This window comes from Herpailurus yagouaroundi, unplaced genomic scaffold, assembly GCF_014898765.1.
Source record: "Herpailurus yagouaroundi ecotype Mexico unplaced genomic scaffold, PumYag 67793, whole genome shotgun sequence".
In the NCBI taxonomy this organism is placed as follows: domain Eukaryota; kingdom Metazoa; phylum Chordata; class Mammalia; order Carnivora; family Felidae; genus Herpailurus; species Herpailurus yagouaroundi.
The window spans coordinates 14,334,902-14,350,376 of record NW_024420586.1 but is presented as its reverse complement, the minus strand read 5'-3'; the positions used below and the strand labels follow the sequence as shown (position 1 = coordinate 14,350,376).

The 15,475-nt window shown below is 34.5% G+C and overlaps 1 protein-coding gene across 1 annotated transcript in view; it reads right to left on the bottom strand.

The window, feature by feature from the left end:
- The window catches only part of CFAP47 (cilia and flagella associated protein 47), a 562,540-nt gene that overhangs the window by 325,053 nt on the left and 222,012 nt on the right, over window positions 1-15,475 (bottom strand). Inside the window, exons 30-31 of the mRNA XM_040468820.1 lie at window positions 1,439-1,536; window positions 742-884 (exon numbers count right to left, since the gene is read on the bottom strand). Coding sequence (XP_040324754.1) covers window positions 742-884; window positions 1,439-1,536 — 241 coding nt within the window. The remainder of the gene's footprint in view (window positions 1-741; window positions 885-1,438; window positions 1,537-15,475) is intronic.

Here is a 15,475-nt window from a genome sequence, read left to right as displayed (position 1 = left end):
AGCAGTGGCAAGGATGTGGAAAAAGGGGAATCTTTGCACACTGTTGATGGAAATGTGCCTTGTTATATGGCCATTATGGAAAACCGTATGGGGGTCCTCTAAAAAATTAAAAACAGACCTACCATATGGTCCAGCAACCTTATTTCTGGGTATATATCTAAAGGAAATGAAATCAGCATCTCAGAGATATTTGCACACCCATTTTCAATTGCAGCATTATTCATAATATCAAAGATCTGGAACAACCTGTCTGTTGATGGATGAATAGATAAAGAAAATGTGGTATATACTCACAATGGAATAGTCATAAAAAAGAAATCCTGTCATTTGTGACAACATGGATGAAATGGGAGGACATTATGCTCAGTAAAATAAGCCAGAGACTGTAAGGCAAGTATTTTTTTTTTTTTTATTTCAATTGTATGTGGAATCCAAAAAAGTCAAATCCATGGAACCTGAGAGTAGAATGGTGGTTGCCACCAGAGGGAGATGGGGGAAATGGGGAGATGTTGGATTTTAAGTGTTCTCCCCACACACACATACACACAAAATGGTAAGTATGTGAGGGGATAGATGTGTTAATTAACTCAATTGTGGTAATCATTTCACATTGTATATTAAATCATCACATTGTACACCTACAAAAATCACATTTTATAAACTAAAAATATACAATTTTTATTTTCTAATCATACGTAATAAGACTAGAAAATAATATGAAAAGAAGAAACTCAGACTTACAGAATGTGTGATATAAAGGCACCCACCTGTATGTCAATGTCAAAGCCAATTTCACGAAGTACATTCACAATGATCAGGCAGTTGTGCAGATACTGTTCAGAACTTTTTGGTTGTGTATACATATTTATAAGATGTGACTCAATCTTGAAAAGACAACAATCAAATCTTTAGTAATAGAATAAAAATTACTGCTTTTTAACTGTTCTCTTTAGTTTAGCAAAGAATCATTTATTTTTTTATTTTTTAAAAGATTTTTAAGATTTTTGAGAGAGAGAGACAGAGTGCAAGTGGGGGAGAAGGAGAGGGGGAGAGAGAGAGAGAGAGAGAGACAGAGACAGAGACAGAGACAGAATCTGAAACAGACTCCAGGCTCTGAGCTATCAGCCCAGAGCCCGATGTAGGGCTTTAACCCATGGACTGTGTTATCATGACTTGAGCTGAAGTCGGATGCTTAAATGACTGAGCCACCTAGGTGCCCCTAGCAAAGAATCATTTAAATATTAACATCTAGAAGTAGATTATCACAATCAAAATAATAGAATAAACAAAAATAGAATGCTAGCCATTCATATTCAGGTGTGACTTTTTAAATGTTTAAAAAACATTTAAAAGAATCAGCTTATAGACAATACTTTGAATTTTAATTACTAAGTTCTTTCAAATAATAAATACCATTCTGCATAAAAATGACTCTTACCAAAAATGGACAGTAGGCTCCCAACTGTGTTGCAAAAACAAGGCCATCTAAAAGGTCCTGGTCAAAATTTACTATCCATCTCTCAGAGGGAATAACTCCTGTCACAAAAAAGAAAGAGAGTAAATATAACATTAGTTTTGCTTTTCTAGAAAGATAACTTATGGTACTGTCTAAATGTATTCTGATCTTATCACTGTATAATGCAGAATATATTTAAAATTGACAGACATTACAGAAAAAAATGCTTTCAAAATCATTCACACTATGGAGATATTTAGTGGACAGTTCAAACATAAAGGAAAAGAGAACATGTGCCTGGCTTTATTTCTCTGGTTTTCAAGGAATCACAGTCCTTGAGAGATTTTCTTCCAAAGTGACACACAAAAGAAGAGGGAAATAATCTGGAATTTTCTATTCCTTCAAAAGGAAAATGGACTGATGAAAAAAAGAAAAATGGGAAAAGTGGGGGGAAAAAGCGTAAGTGCTATCTTATTAAAATTTGAGCAACAGTAAGAAAAATTGCCTTTGCTTGAGAAAGAAAAAAATACTATTTTGCAAATAAAGGCAAAATATAAAACTCAGAAGCTTAATACATGAAATATATCTGTAGGGTTTTATAAGCAACTGAAAACTGGTTTCTTCATTTTTATTTTGTTGTTTTTTATTTTTTAGATATGGAGACAGAGCTAGCAGGGGAGAGGGGCAGAGGAAGAGAGACAGAGAGAGAGAATCTTAAGCAGGCTCTACACTCAGCATGGAGACCAACGTGGGGCTCAATCCCATGACGCTGGGATCATAACTTGAGCTGAAATCAAGAGTTAGATGCTCAACTGACTGTGCCACTCAGGCACCCCGGTCCCTTTATTTCTAATTGAAGAACTCTGAAGAATATATTACCATGCAGCAATGGAAGAACATTCCAGTATTTCAACATTAGTCATTCTCTTGAGTACCCTAGCATTCAAATGTTTGATCAATGATCATCAACATGGGGAAGGCAACTCAGAAGGCATGAAGTTTCCTGTAACTCTAAAGTTTAGGTGCCAGTTTCCCTAACTGTTGAAGAAATTAATCCAGATTTGGTAGTATGTGGAAAGGGCTGGAGATTTATGGCTTAAAGAAACCAGAATTTATCTATAAAAGTTAATAGAAGATGGAGGGGTAATAAAAGGAATGGGTCAGTTATAGAGATGACTGCTACACTGAGACTAAAACCAAAGTGAAAATATCTAGATATGTGGTAAATATCTTAAAGATTGTCCTATATTAGGGAGGAAAAAAGGGTTACATAAACATCAGAAAGTTTTGCTATGTTGAATGAGACATTGCCTTTTTTCTAAAAAGTTTCCAAAAGGTACTGGACAAACTAGACATTAAAACAAAGAATGTAACAAGAGACAAATAAGGATACTATATAAGAATAAGGGAAGCAATAAAAAAAATAAAACAATTGTAAATATTTATGCACCCAACACAAAAGCACCCAAATACATAAAACAGTTTAATAATAAACATAAAGGAATGGATCAAGAATACAATAATAGTAAGGGACTTTAGTACTCCACTTATATCAATGAATACATCATTGTGTTACATAGGTTACAAGAGTAGCTCAATATTTGCAAATCAATATGATACATCACATCAATAAGATAAAGGATAAGAACCATATGATCATTTCAATAAATGCAGAAAAAGCATTTGACAAAGAACAATATCCATTCATGATAAAACTCTTAACAAAACAGGTTTAGAGGAAACATACCTCAACCTAATAGAGGCCATCTTTGAAAAACGCACTGCTAACATGATCCTTAAAAGGGAAACACTGAGAACTTTTCCTCTATGGATGAGAACAAGACAGCTATATCCACTCTCACTACTTCTCTTTTAAAAAAAATGTTTATTTATTTATTTTTGAGGGGAGCACACATGTAGGGGAGGGGCAGAGAGAGAAGGAGAGAGAATCCCAAGCAGGCTCCACACTGTCAGCACAGAGCCTGACACAGGGCTAATTTCAAGAACCATGAGATCAGGACCTGAGATGAAATGAAGAGTTGGATGCTTAACCAAATGAGCCACCCAGGAGCCCCACTCTAACTAGTTCTATCCCATAGTACTGTAAGTCCTAGCCACAGCAATGGGACAACAAAAACAAATAAAAAGCATCCAAATCAGTAAGGAAGATGTTAAACTTTCACTATTTGCAGATGACATGATACTATATATAGAAAACCCAAAAGACTCCATGAAAAAAAACAGCTAGAATTCATAAATGAATTCAGTTAAGTTGCAGGACATAAAATCAATCTACATAAATATGTTGCATTTCTATACACCAATAATGAAGCAGCAGAAAGAGAAATTAAGGAATCAGCCTTATTTACAAGTACACAAAAACCAGTAAGATACCTATGAAGAAGTCTATCCAAAGAGGTGAAAGGCCTATACTATAAAATAGTGATGAAAGATATTGAAGATGACATTAGGAAATGGAAAGACATTCCATGCTCAAGGATTGGAAGTAAAAATATTATTAAGATGTCTATACTATCCAAAGTAATCTACACATTCAAATCAATCCTAATGAACATACCAACAGCATTGATCACAGCACTAGAAAAAACAATCCTAAAATTTGTATGGAACCACAAAAGACCCCAAATAGCCAAAGCAACCTTGAAAAAGAATAGCACATCTAGAGGCATCACAATTCTGGACTTCAAGTTATATTACAAAGCAGTAGTGATCAAAACAGTATGGTATGAGCACACACACACAAAAAAGATACATATATCAAAAGAACAAAATAGGAAATCCAGAAATAAACCTACAACTGTTTGGTCAAGTAATCTTTGACCAAGCAGAAAAGAACATCTAATGAGAAAAGGATAGTTTCTTCAACAAATGGTGCTGGGAAAACTGGACAGCAACATGGAAAAGAAAGAAACTGGACTACTTTCTTATACCATACACAAAAATAAATTCAAAATGGATGAAAGACTTTAATGTGAGACTTGAAACCATAAAAACCCTCGAAGAGAACACAGGCAGTAACCTCTTTGACATTGGCCATAGCAACTTTTTCCTAGATATGTCTCCTGAGGCAAGGGAAACAAAAGCAAAAACAAACTTGGGACTGCATCAAAATAAAAAACTTTCTGCACAGCAAAGGAAAGAATAAACAAAACTAAAAGGCAGCCTACAGAATGGGAGAAAATATGTGCAAATGATAACCGGAAAGGATTAGTATCTAAAATATATAAAGAACATATACAACTCAACACCCAAAAACTAATTCAATTAAAAATGGGCAGAAGACATAATAGATATTTCTCAAAAGAAGACATACAGATGGCCAAAAGACATATGAAAAGATGTTCATCATCACTTACCATGAGGGAAATACAATCAAAATTACAATGAAGTATCACCTTACACCTGTTAGAATGGCTAAAATCACACAACACAAGAAACAGTAGGTGTTGGCAATAGTGTGGAAAAAAAAGAACCCTCGTGCATTATTGGTGGGAACGCAAACTGGGGCGGCCACTGTGGAAAACAACATGGAGGTCCCTCAAAGAGTTAAAAATCGGACTACCCTATGATCCAGTAATGGCACTACTGAGTATTTACCCAAAGAATACTAAAACAATAATTCAAAGTGATGCATGCACCCCTACATTTATAGCAGCTTTATTTGCAATAGACAAGATACGGAAGCAGTCCAAGTGTTCACCAACTGATGAATGTATAAAGATGCGATATATACAATATTACCCAGCCTAAAATAAGAATGAAATCTTGCCATTTGCAACACTGTGGATGGAGTTAGTGAGTATTATGCTGAGCAAAATGGGTCAGAGAGGATTGGTTGCCATGTAATTTCATTCATGTGTAGAATGTGAAAAACAAAACAAATGAGCAAAGAGAAAAGAGAGAGAGAGAGAGAAACCAAGAGACAGACTCTTGATTACAGAGAACAAATTGGTGGTTGCTGGGGGAGTGAGGGTGGGGAGGTAGGTTGAGTAGTTGATGGGGATTAAGGAGTGCACTTGTCTTGATGAGCACCAGGTGATGTACTTAGTTGTTGAATCACTATGTTGTACATCTGAAGCTAGTATAGCACTGTATATTAACTAATTGGGATTAAAATTAAGAACTTGAAAAGAAAACAAAAGCAACAAACAAGTATTCCAAATGGCTTAAATTCTTAAAGGTCTGAGATGATGTCTTATCTGAAATCAAGGGGAAACACTGGCAGTCTTCACAAATACCCTCAAATTCCTTGACTCTCACTTTCTGTGAAGAAGAAACTATGGTAAGATATGTTCATGATATGTATATTAACTTCACAAAACAAGATTGCTTTACATCTGGAACTGGAAGACAGATTTGCCAGGAGCAACAGATGTCCTAGATACTTCACAAAAACAGTGCCTGGTATGTTTTCATCTGAGATGCTACAACATTAAACAGTTGGTCAATTGGAGTTCTATAGTATATTATTGCAAAATCAGTCTATCAAACAAAGATCACTAGAAATTTTCAACTAGTACATAGCAAACAACATTTTCTGTTATATATTTCAAAGTATTTTTTCCTGATAAAAACCTATAAATAACTGTGTATCTGATATAAGATGTGAGACAAGGTAATGAGTTTAAAATGCTCATTTCTGGTTGACTGAATATTTATAACCTAAATGTGCTTCTCTTAATGTATATGGACCACCTATGGCTTTTAATAAAAGCAAAGGGTCTCATTTTTTAAAAATTGTAAGCAATTCTAACTTTAATCTGAAAAAGACAATTTACTAGGCTTTCAAGTTGATAGTGAATCAGTCATGAAGTATTTGATATGGACCATGTCCTCTAAATATCCCAATGTCATCTTGTATCAATATTAGAGAAGAGACAGAAATTACTCTAAAGGGATTTAACATCTTGTTGAGGATAGATCACACCCATAACAGGAAGACAACTTATGAAAAATCTCCTAACTAGAAGCCAATAAATAGATTACAATATAGCAAAAACTGTTACACTGTTACTTCCAACTCCACCAACTGCAATCAGCACCAAAGGACTCATTATGACCTTCCTCTTTTCCTTATTTCTTTTTTTTCTAATTTTTAAAGTTAATTTATTTATTTCGAGAGAGACAGAGACAGCATGAGTGGGGGAGGCACAGAGAGAGAGGGAGAGAGAGAATCCCAAGCAGGCTCCATGCTGCCAGCACGGAGCCCAACACAGGGTTCGAACCCATGAAGCAGCAAGATCATGACCTGAGCCAAAACCAGGAGTTGGACGCTTAACCCAATGAGCCACCCAGGCAGCCCCCCTTCCTTATTCCTAACTTCACTCTTCAAGAGTGAAAAACCTGGTTTTTGTTACTGACAACATATTTACTTATTTTTTCAACTCTAGTATAAATATAATTTTGGAATTGCAAACCCATACTCTTGCAAGAAAGCAGAGTATCATGTGCATGTACAGATCTTTTTGTCTTTAGTTCTAGAGTATGCAGTTGTGATATTGCTTTCAAAAGACAATTTAGTCAGCACCTTTCTTCTCTATTATATTCAACGAGGTTGTCAAACATTTGTAATGCAGCTAGATTCATTTGACACAGTCTGCATTCAATCCTGGATTACTTCTATGTCTTGGCTGATTAAAAAACAAAACAAAAAACTACATGCACTAACATTCATTCTTAGTAGTGTACACTTCTAGGATTTTGAGGGATGTGTTGTCACGTATTTACCATATTTCCATACAGAAAAGTTTCATCCCCCAAATTCTCAAGTACATTTTAGGGTCAACTTATTGATACCTACTAAAAAAAGTGAGGTAGGATTTTCACTAGGGTTACATTGAATCTATAGATCAATTTGGCAAAGCCGACAAAAATTATCTTAATATTGTGTCTTCCAGTTCTATGTGCATGGTATATTTCTCTATTTATTTAGTCCTTTTACTTTCCTCACTATTTTTTAACGTTCAGTATATATATTCTGCATATATTTCACTGAATTCACATTTAAGTATTTTATTACACACACACACACACAGAGATACAGTTTTTATTTAAATTCTAGCTAGTTAACATATAATGTAATACTGTTTTCAGGAGTTGAATTTAGCGATTCGTCATTTACATATAACATCCAGTGCTTATATTTTTTTATTGCAAATTCCAACTGTTTGCTGCCACTATATAGAAACAATTTTTATATACTGATTATATATCCATCCTACAACCATGGCAAACTGTACTGATCCTAGGAGATTTCTTATAGATTCTTTGGGATTTTCTACTTGACTGTCATATTGAATTTCAGCCCCTTTCCCAGGGGTAGAGGTGGTTTGTTGTTGGTAGTGTTGTTATTATTATTTTTCATTTCTTTTTTCAGCTCCAGTGAGATTTCACCATGTGTGCATGTGTGGTCCTTCTGCCCATAGATTACTGTTTTTGTTCTATAGGGAACAGAGGCATTGGGTGAATTGCATGCCCCTCCCCCAGGTCTATGCCAAGAGGGATACATTCTCCAGACTCACTCCATAGTCAATTCCCTGAGCAACCAGTGAGGTTTGTGGAGTAAAACCCTGCAAGAAGATGCAGACTCTCCCTAATGCTGGGGCCCCTAGGGACTTCATGCTCTCTCAGGACTGTGCTCTTGGTCTCTACCAATTCACCAACCATCCTAACTCATCTCTTATCAGTGCCTAGCTGTCTCTACTACAAGTAGACAATTGTTATCATGCCATTTCTTCCTGTAAACACCTCCTCCTTGAACTTTAGGCTACTTTGTTGCCCTACAACTTTAGCTTCCTAAGGGAGCTTAAAACATTTGGGAATTTGCTATTTGTATGTTTTTGGCTGATGTTATGTATATGTTTTTGCTGTTATTTTAAGGATGGAACAAAAGTCTTCCCAGTCTTCTACTTCCCTGAGTGGAAAAACAGTGGCACCTATTTTTCTTCAACCCATTACAACTTTGGAACTGCTTTGTTATTACTTCTTAAGCAGCACTTGGCATGCATTTTTGCTGTTCAAACATGGCTGTCTGTGTGAACAGGATGGCAATAATCCTCCGGAACAGTGTTGAAAAGAAGTAAGAACCACACTTTCTTAATCTGATCCCACACCTGTAGCCTGTCATTCATACAAAAGGCTGCTACCATGCCCCTACCACAGCTTACCACAGGTTGAGGTATATCAAGGATTTCTTGGCTTTTTTAGTTTGCTGTTAATTCTGTTGATCTAGGCTATTCTCTCTACTATAATCCAAGATTTTGCTACTCAAAGTGTGCTATTTGAATCAGCAGCAACTTCATGAAATGGAACCTTGTCACAAACGCAGAATTTCAGGCCCCACACAAAAACTCCTAAAACATAAAAAGTTTAGCAAAAACTCCAAGTGAGTTATATTCATGTTACCACCTGAGAAGTGTTGGTCTAGGGTTGTTTTTTAGAGAGAGAAGGAGCAAGCTCATCTAGTCCTCCTTTATCAGGAAAGAGAAAATTCAGAAATTTTCTTTTTTAACAGGCAAAGACGTTATTTAAGACTACTGTAAAGGGGGAGAGATATGGAACTCTAAAAAGGACTGGAGGGTTTTTTTTTTAATGTTTATTTTATTTTTGAGAGAGAGACCAAAAGCAGGGGAGGGGCAGACAGTGAGGGAGACACAGGATCTGAAGCAGGCTCCACACTGAGCTGCAAGCCCGACGTGGGACTCAAACTCACAAACCATGAGGTCATGACTTGAGCCAAAGTCGGACATAACAACTGACTGAGCCACCCAGGCATCCTCGGAAATTTTTTAAATTGTAATTCGGAAGTTATATTTCTCCCTGTTTTTATATCATATTACTTCAAATATTCAGAAATACTAAAATAGTCCTAAATAGTGTTATGAATTAGAGATATGACTGTTAAACATAAAACTGAATCATTTCATGCATTAAAGGTATAAATACACATACTATTTTTATAAACATGATTATTTAAATTATATTTTAGATGATTAAAATAGTACAGTTTTATAACAGCTTTATTGATATATAACTCATATAACATAAATTTCACCCAATTCAAATGTCCTATTCATTAATGTTTAATATATTTACAGAGCTGTATGATCACCACCAGTATTTAATTTTAGAACATTTTTATCAATACATAAGGAAATCCCATACCTATTAGCTGTCATTCCCCCTTTCCCTCTTCTCTCTTCCACTGGAAAAACAAAAAAACAAAAAACAAAAAACTGACCTATTTTCAGTCACCATGGATTTGCATGTTCTAAACATATAGATACGGAATCAAAATATGTGCCCTTTTGTGCTATGGCTTCTTTAACTTACCATAATGCTTTTGAGGTTCATTCATGCTATAGCATGTATCAATGTTTCATTTCTGTTTTTTAATATTTTTTAACATTTATTTATTTTTGAGACAGAGAGAGTGCCAGCGAGGGAGAGGCAGAGAGGAGGGAGACACAGGCTCCAGACTCTGAGCTATTAGCACAGAGCCCGACACGGGGCTCAAACCCATGAACCATGAGATCATGACCTGAGCCAAAGTTGGATGCTCAACTGACTGAGCCACCCAGGTGCCCCTGTTTGATTTCTTTTTATAGCTGAGTAACATTCCATTATATATATACCATATTTTGTTTATCTATTCATCAGTTTATGGGCATTTGCTTTGCTTCCACTTTTTGGATATCATGAATAATGCTGCTATTAACATTTATATAGGAATTTTTGTGTGAATATATATATTTTCAATAATTTTGAGTATAAACCATTGAGTGGAGATGCTGAATCAATCTATTTTTTAACACTTTAAGAAATGTTAAACTGTTGAACATTAAACTGTTTTCCATAGCAGTTTGTACCATTTATAATCTTTATAGCAGCATATAAGGTTCCAATTTCTATAAATCTTTCCCAATACTTGTTGTAGTGTTTCTTTCCTTAAAAAAAAAAAAAAAAAATTAGTCATCTAAGTTGGTGTCAAGTGCTATTTCATTGTGGTTTTGTTTTGCATTTCCCTAATGACTAATGCTATTGAGTGTCTTTTCATGTGCTCGTTGGCCATCTGAGTATCTCCTTTTTTTTTTCTTTTTAATTGGGTTATTCTTGTTCAGTTGTATTTTTATATATTCTTGGTATAAGTCTCCTGCTGGATATATGATTCCATTGTTGCTGTATCCTTTGAAATGGTCTCTTTTATTTTTCTTTATATTCTATTAATGTGGAGTATCACATTGATTGGAATGTATATATTAAGCCGATCTTGCACTCCTGGGATGAATCTCACCTAGTAATTTTGTTTAATCCTTTTAAAATGCTGTTGGATTCTATTTGCTAGTATTTTTGAGGAGTTTTGTGCTTACATTTATAACAGATAACAGTGCATTTTTAATTACTTTAAAACACTTTAGAAATACAATTTAATATGTACTTTAATGCAAAAATCATTTTGCTTCTGAATTATGAAGATATGTGAATGCTAAATAATTATAAGATCAACCACATGAGATTAAGGTAATGTATATAATATTTGGTAGAACTTCCATATTAAGTGCATCATTAAACTAGAAAGAAAATAAAGAATCTCATGTAATAAGCTGATAATTACCATGGACAAAGACTGATTTAAAAAAAACAAGAAGTATACTGGGGCATCTAGATGGCTCAGTCAGTTAAACTTCTGACTTCCGCTCAGGTCATGATCTCATGGTTAATGAGTTCAAGCCCCGCATCAGGCTCTCTGCTGTCAGCACAGATCCCTCTTCAGACCCTCTGTGTCTGTCTCTGTCTCTCCCCTGCACTGTCTCTCTTTCTCTCTCAAAAACAAACTTAAAAAAAATAGAAGTATAATAAATCAATATTGAAAATAAAAAAGAATCACAGCAGTTCCATATGAGAGGACAAATACAATAAACTATGAATAATATTATGCTAATATTCTTGCAATTTAGATGAAATTCATTAATTTCATGTGTTACATAATCTTACTCAATGGAGAGTAGAAAATAAAAATTATCCTATAACAATTAAGGAATTGGTTTAATCATTTAAAATCATCTCACAAAAGAAATAACAGGTCCAGATAGTTTAACCGTTAATTCTATAAAATTTAAGAAACAAGCAATTCCAATTTTCTAGAAACTCTTTTGAAGCCTACAAGGAGTGAATAGGTTACAATTGTTGATATTTGCATAAAATTACAACAAAAAACTAAAAAGTACTATAAAATAATAACAAATCTTCACTCATGTAAACTAAAGCAAAAATTTTAAACACAATAAAACCTTGGTTTGCAAGCATAATTCATTTGAGAAACATGCTTGTAATCTAAAACACTTGTATATCAAAGTGAATTTCCAGAAGCATTGGCTCACTTGTTACTGTATGACGTTCAGCCTCACATACTACTTGCATTGCAAGACACTGCTCATTTATCAAGTTAAAATTTATGAGAAATGTTTGCTCGTCTTGCAAAACACTCGCAGAACAAGTTACACAATCCAAGGTTTTATTGTATTAGTAAACTAATCTAGCAAGGTATTAAAAACAGATTAGCTACTGTAACAAAATTGAATTTGTGCCAGGAATGCAGGTTAATTTGCATTTAAAAATCAATTTAACATACTATTGTAAGATAGGTTGATAGATAGATAGATAGATAGATAGATATACAGTTGACCAATGAACAATATGGGATTTGGGGCACTAAACCCTGTGCATTGAAAAATCTGTGTATAAGTTTTGACTCTTTCAAAACATCACTACTAATAGCCTAGTATTGACCAGAAGCTTTACTGAAAAAATAAGCAGTCGATTCACCGATATTTTATATATGTATTATATATTGTATTCTTATGATAAAGTAAGCTAGTAAAAAGAAAATGTGATTAAGAAAATCATAAGGAAGAGAAAATACACTTACAGTACTGCATTTATCAAAAAAAGAATCCACATAGAAGTGGACTTGCACAGTTCAAAACCATTTGTTCAAGCATCAACTGTATATAATATATACAATTAAATAGAATACAATTAAATAGTATTCTTTATAAAAATTCCTAGAAAACTGAAAGGATATAAATTCCAGAACATAATCTACAGAGTAATTGTAGAGCGAATACCATAATTAATGATGAAATGTTGAATGTATTCTGCCTAAGTATGAAAAAGATCAGGTACAATACAAAATCATCCAAGTTAATGAAAGGTGAGAAAGTCTCTTCATTCCACACTTTTCTTTAAAAACAAAACAAAACAACTCATGTCTCGCAGTATTTTGTAAATAAAGATTAATTTCTACGATTTTCTTTAAAAAAAAAAAAAAGAAAAAGCCTCTTCATGAGTCAGTTTCAACCAATAACTTTAACTTCAAAAAGAATACAAGAAATACCTCACATGCCAAATTTACAAAAGAAATGTTTTTGAGCAGGTTTCATCCTCTTGTATACGCCACCCATTTTGTGAATATAAAAAAGCTTAGAGCCAAACAAAGCAAGTCACTTATAGGGGAGGAGTTATCAGCCTGATCTCCAATTTTCCAAGCTATTTTCTAGACATAACACAATGGAATACTGTCCCTACAGCACAGAGAAAAATAAAGAATAACACTCAAATTTTATTCCCAGTCAAGATGTCAGTCACATATTTAAAAAAAGAAGATATTTACCCTTAAAAAGAGTTTTGTTAGAAAAACAAAATAATTAAGAAATCCAGCCATCCAATATTTCAATTGAAAAATAAAATTGGAGAATTCAGGTAAAATGACACATAACAGAACACTGACAGAATCGAATATAAGTGTTATAAGCAGTGACAATATAGGCATAATGAACATAACAAAATGATGACACTCAGGCAGAAAGGTGAGAGGAAATGAGAGTAAGAACGATCCTACCTGTCATAGCAATGATTTTCGATGCTATGTAAAATCACAATGCATAGCAACAAAACCAAAAAATCCTCAGAATTCAGAATGTTATTCATACGTTTCATCTTTTAAATTTGAGACATACTTTAGGAAATAGTATTTCTCGTGGTCAATGAATATTTATGTTACAGGGTACCTCTGCACTATTTCATCTTATTTCCTATTTCTAGATTTGCACACAGTGGAGTTTTTAACCTTCACTGTGCATCAGAACCCCTAAAAAGCTTTTAAAAGCTGCACATGTACAGACAATACCCCAAAGATTCAGTTTCAGTTGTCCTGGCGTGGGGCACTCATTTAATTATTTATTTGTTTGTTTGTTTGTTTGTTTGCCCAGGTTATTACAAAATGGCATCCAGATTTGAAAAACCACTGTTGTGAATGAAAAAGGAAATGAGACATCTCTCTGGACATCAGGAAAGAATCTGCAAGCATTGCACAGATCTCAGCTAAAGAAGAGTTAACATTTTGGACCAGCGGCATCACACAGTGGTACTTAGCATGAGCCTTGGAGGTCAAACTGCTTGGATTCAAATCCCACATTTTCCTAGGGAAATAAATTAACCTCTCTGCTTCAGTTTTCCTGTTAATAGTAATAACAGCTATCTGATCATGTGGCTTGTTTTGACGATTAAATAAATCATTATATGTAAAAATTTTAGTCCTTTAATTGTCATACTACCAAATACTGTGAAAACGAGGAAAGGGAACTTCATTTAATATTGAGTTGGGGAAGCTTTGAAGAGGGAATCAATATAGGTACCACACCACTTGCTGCAGCCTGCATAACCAGCAGAAAAAGGAAGCATTTTATCTCCTGCTTTTAAGAAAAAGAAGGAAGGTGCCTCTCTGCCCCAGCAATAATGCGCTTTCGCCTGTAACCAAGGGAAGCCTCCACAACCTCAAACTCTTTTTCTTCTCCGATGAACTTCTGTTCAAAACAACCCTCCCCAATTTCCTCCTCAACCTAATAAAAGTTGACCTTCCCTTTGTCTCTTCATATTTGCCTACGGTTTGCCACAGTTGGCTTGTCCAGAATTGTTATCCCTCTCCTATTCCCAAACAAACTCATCTGATCCATAACATCACCGGCTATTTTATTTTTAAGGTTGACAATACCAAACATCCCCCTCTCCTGGTTAATATGAGTGATCACTGTTTCTCCACCAATTACAAGAATTAGCCTCACTATAGTCTTATTCCCTCTAGATAAAATTTATTAAGTTACTCATAGAATTACCACTGCCCCTTATAGCATACAGTCAAGGTGAATCCCTGTTTCCTTGAACTTGTCCCCAATTTACCTAGCCAGTGCACAAATCCCATAATGTCTTCCACGGTATCCTTTATTATGAGATTCCCCATGACTTTCCATAATGTGTGGTCTCTCTCATTGCAATGAGCATTGAAAGGAATTTGTTCAGTTGCAGATGACTTCCTAGTGGTGTCTGGCTAGAAAGCATTGACTGACTAGGTATGAAAATGAAAGACAGAGATAGAATGTTGTCTGGTTGTTGGTGAATTTTTACATCCTCCATTTTCCAGGACACGTGGCTATTGCCTGGGTTTGCCCTGATTTACTGAACCACACTGATAATCCATTGTAAATGGTTTAACTTTCTATTGTCACATTTGTTTGACTGGTTGGCATTTCTCTGAATGTATTGTTGAGCTTCACACTAATCATGACTTCTACACCCCGACTGATAGTCACATTCCCAAATAAAACATTCTAGATGTAACATTAAAATATCAGATTATACCATTTCTATTATCTATGTGCATTTCAAGCTTGCAACATTGATGATAAATATTTATTGCTAAACAATAAAGGTCTAATTTGGAACTTGTTAAAAAATATAAAGTTCTTTGTAAATAAAAACTATTTTCTGGTTTAATGAAGTTGAACATTAGACACATTTGAAACAACCAATGCCTAAAGATTTAAGACCTCAACACTACATTAGGTGTAAGAATAGATAGCATTAAAAGACCAGTATAATTTTCCAAATGTGTATTGAATATTGTTTACTTTAACAAACTATTCCATGATAAATGAAATCAGG